At 59.3% G+C, this 3,643-nt stretch overlaps 1 protein-coding gene across 1 annotated transcript; it reads left to right on the plus strand.

Moving 5' to 3' along the window:
- Positions 1 to 87: 87 nt before the first annotated feature.
- Positions 88 to 3,201, plus strand: RHTO_03759 (Hsp70 family protein; the record flags this gene model as incomplete). The annotated part of the gene is made up of 6 exons (XM_016417428.1): positions 88 to 253; positions 313 to 701; positions 896 to 1,104; positions 1,773 to 2,366; positions 2,448 to 2,624; positions 2,748 to 3,201. 6 exons carry the CDS (start codon positions 88 to 90, stop codon positions 3,199 to 3,201), a joined length of 1,989 nt encoding a protein of 662 aa, XP_016271344.1.
- Positions 3,202 to 3,643: the final 442 nt, after the last annotated feature.

The raw sequence follows: 3,643 nt of genomic DNA on the forward strand, positions 1-3,643 counted from the left end.
AAAAAAGTAAGTGGGAGAGGGAACAAACGGAGGTTCACAGAGGAATCTCCGTTGGATTGCAGGTCAGCCGCAGCACAGTAGTACGAGATGCGGAAAGCTGCTGGGAGAGCAAGACACGAGGCAAGCAACCTGCAAGCTGGATTGCTGACATCCCAGGCGGTTTCAACTGTTTCAGGACGGTTTGCAGAGGCAGGGAGAAAGGCAGTGATTGATGCAGCTGGGGTGGTTGGGCTTGTCAATCGTGGGTTCGCAGGTGTGTCCGGCTGTCTCTGCATTTATGAGAACTGAAGATTCACGTTGAATTGTCTTCAGTCCCTGTCAACTACGCCATGTCACGCACCTTTCCCCCCGAACCCTCCCACCACCTAATCTACGACCTCGGCTCCGGTTTGCTCCGCGTGACCCTCGTCTCCCTCCGCTCAGCCATGCTCCCGGACCCTCTCTCGCTTGCCGAAACCCCCCAGCTCAAGAATGTCACTTCCATCGAAGTGCATGGGTTCGGGTACGACCTCAAAGTTGGCGGATATGTCTTCGATCGTGCAGTGAGGGATTTGTTGGTTGAGGCATTTGAGGAGACAACCGGGAAGCCTCTGGAGGAGGGGAGGAAGTTCACGGATGATAAGAGGGCTATGGCAAAGCTTTTGAAGGAGGCCGCGCATGTCAAGCAGGTCTTGAGCGCCAAAACGGCTGCGATGGCCCGGGTACGCTTCCCTCTTTATTTCTTTTCTCCATTTCTCGTTCGGGGGCACTGACTGTAAGTGCTCCCGCAGATCGAGGGCCTGATTGACAACCTCGACTTCCGCACCGAAATCACCCGCTCGGCACTCGAATCCCGCGCCTCATCTCTCCCCGCTTCGACCTGACCCAGACGGACCTCTGCGACTGCGGCGAGCAGGAAACGCGGGAACACCTCCTGATTGCCTGCCCGCTGTATGACGAAGCCCGCAAATCGCTCTTCAAGCATATCCGCCTGCGCAAGAACCCAACTGCCGGCCAACTGCTCGGCAACCCCTCTTACCGCGACGCCCTCCTCGATTTCCTTGACGGCACCGGCCGTTTCCCGCAACTCTCAAGGTCGCCAGAGGTGGAGAAGCAGGAGAAGGAGTAACAGGCGGGAGGAGACGCGAAGGGAGCGCTCAGACAACCCGCCACCCTCATCCCCCGACTCCCTCCACTCCCTCATTGCACCTTCCTCACCCAAGACCCCCAACCCGCCTCCACCACGCACACCGCCTTCCCAGCACTCCAACGGACCCCATGACATTGCCTCGCCTCGCCCCGGCGCCGCTGGAACCCGTCGTCATCGCTCGTCCAGACCAAGACCAAAAACCCTCATTTCTCACCCATTCCGCGATCTTTTCGCTCCGGTCCAGCTTCTCCCAACACAATACACACTCCTCTACACGTCTAACCACCTCGCTTCGAACCACACTCTTTCGTCTTTGTTCTATTCCATTTCGTGACCTTCTCTTCCTCTCGCTCACTTCTGACCCGCCTTATGACCTATCTGTCTGCTCCAATGACCTCCATCCATCAGTAGTATACCCACCTCTACAGTTCTGCGCTGTGGCAGCCAGCCTCTGCCGGTCATCATGGGCTTAGACCCGAAACAACTTGAAACAAGAATCTTTCTCTCTCTCTCATCTCTCCTCTCCCACCTCGTCTTGCCAATGCAATCCGGCGTATGAGGCGGAGCGCAAGGCGGGTGAGTTTGGGCTCGATTTCTCCTCATTTACTCTTCCTCCGTGCTGATGTCGAGTGAGCGTGCGCAGGCGCCGACTCGCGAATCATCACCACGCACCTCTTCCCCGCCAATTCCGTCACCTCCTCCAAGAAGACCCTTACCCTGCGCAAAACATCCGACTTCTCACTCGACTTTTCCTACGCCCCCACCTCCTCTTCCGCAGGAGCGCCATCAGGCCACCTCTTCTCCGCCCACTTGAAGGGTATCTCAGCCGCTACCGCCAACCTCGCGGCCAGGCCAAACGGTTGGTCAACGCGACTGTGAGGGTTGGAGTCCAGCTGGATGCGAGTGGGTTGCTGAGGGTGGGCAAGGCGGAACATGTGTTGCGTGAGGAGGAGGAGGGAGAGGGAGGCAAGAAGGGAGGCGTGACGGATAAGCTCAAGGGGTTGTTCGACAAGTTCTCCGGCAAGAACTCGACTGCCTCCTCCTCGTCCTCGGCGCCGACCGCTGAAGGAACCGCCACACCCGAGGAAGGCCTGACGGACGAGGAGAAGGAACAGCTGGACGAGATGATTCGCCAGTTGCAGCTTCCGCCTGCGAAGGGTAGGTTGACAGTTGAGACGCAGGGTGGGGAAGGAGCGGCGGGGATGGGGTTGGAGGAGAAGATGGAGTTGAAGAAGCGGTGCATTCGCGTTTCCCTCTTTCAGTGATGCTGCTTGCTTCCGAGCGTGCTTGCTGATGGGCGAGAGGTGCGGCCGAACAGACTCCGCAACGCCAGGACCGCCCTCACGCGCAAACTCGCCCACGAAGAAGCGCGCAACGCGCTCGAATCCTACGTCTACCGCGTCCGCAACCTCCTCGAGAACAACCAGGCGTTCGTCGCTGCGTCGGTCGAGAGCGAGTGCAGGGCTGTCAGGGAGGTGCAGGAACGGACGGCAGAGTGGTTGTGGGATGAGGGGAGCGTGCGGAGATGAAGGTTCTGAAAAAGGAGAAGAGGGAACTGGAGTGCGTGGCGCTACATCCTCTTTCGTATGAATAGCTCGTTGACGCATTGCTCCCGCAGGAAACTCGTCAAGCACATCCTCTCCTGTTTGACTGAGGCAGTCGCCCGCCCCGCCGCCGTCTCTTCACTCCGCGATCAACTCGCCAAAACCACCACCTTCCTCTCCACCACCCGCCCTGACTCTGCCGCACTCACCAAATCCGACCCTTCCGCTCCTCAGCGCTTCACAGCTGACAAGCTCGACTCGCTCAACAAGCTCGTCAAGGAGTCGCAGGCGTGGCTCGATGATGCGCTGAAGCGCCAGGAGAAGCTCAAGGTGCATGAGGACCCGGCTTTCAAGGTTGCTGAGGTCGGGAAGAAGCTGAAGGAGGTGGAGAGGGAGACAAGCAGGTTGGAGAAGAAGAAGCAGCCGAGGAGGAAGAAGGCGATCAAGGCAACTCCGGCGGCAGCGGTGCAGGAGGAGGAGGAGGCGCAGGAGAAGCCGAAGCAGGAGCACAAGAAGGATGAGCTGTAGACGACGACAAGGTAGATGATCAACTCCCTCAAGCATTGCATTCATTCCCTCCCACACGCGGCGAGCGAGGTTGCCCGTCGCGTCCGCAGCAACAAAGGAGCGACGGAAGGGTGCGGGCGATCTTCCCGTGGCCTGCGGTCTTCTCAGCGGATGCAGGGTTCTCGCTGCGTGTCAAGCCAGCGAGGTGAGGAGACGAGTGTCGAGAACTGCTCTACTGCAGCGGCGAGAGAACAGGAAAGCGGACTGCTCGCGAGTTGCATGCCGCCGGTACGTCATCGCGGGTCGATCAAGACAGTCCGCAGGCGAGTCTCGACCTCGTCCGGTGTTCGCCCCGACCTTCACGCCGAAGCAACGCTCCTCTGCCGGGACTTCTGCTGCATACTACAGCCCTCCAGCTGTACTGCTGAGGCTATCGGCCACCTCCAGCGCGCCCGCAAGGCGT

This window comes from Rhodotorula toruloides (assembly GCF_000320785.1).
Source record: "Rhodotorula toruloides NP11 unplaced genomic scaffold Scaffold22, whole genome shotgun sequence".
Classification (NCBI taxonomy): domain Eukaryota; kingdom Fungi; phylum Basidiomycota; class Microbotryomycetes; order Sporidiobolales; family Sporidiobolaceae; genus Rhodotorula; species Rhodotorula toruloides.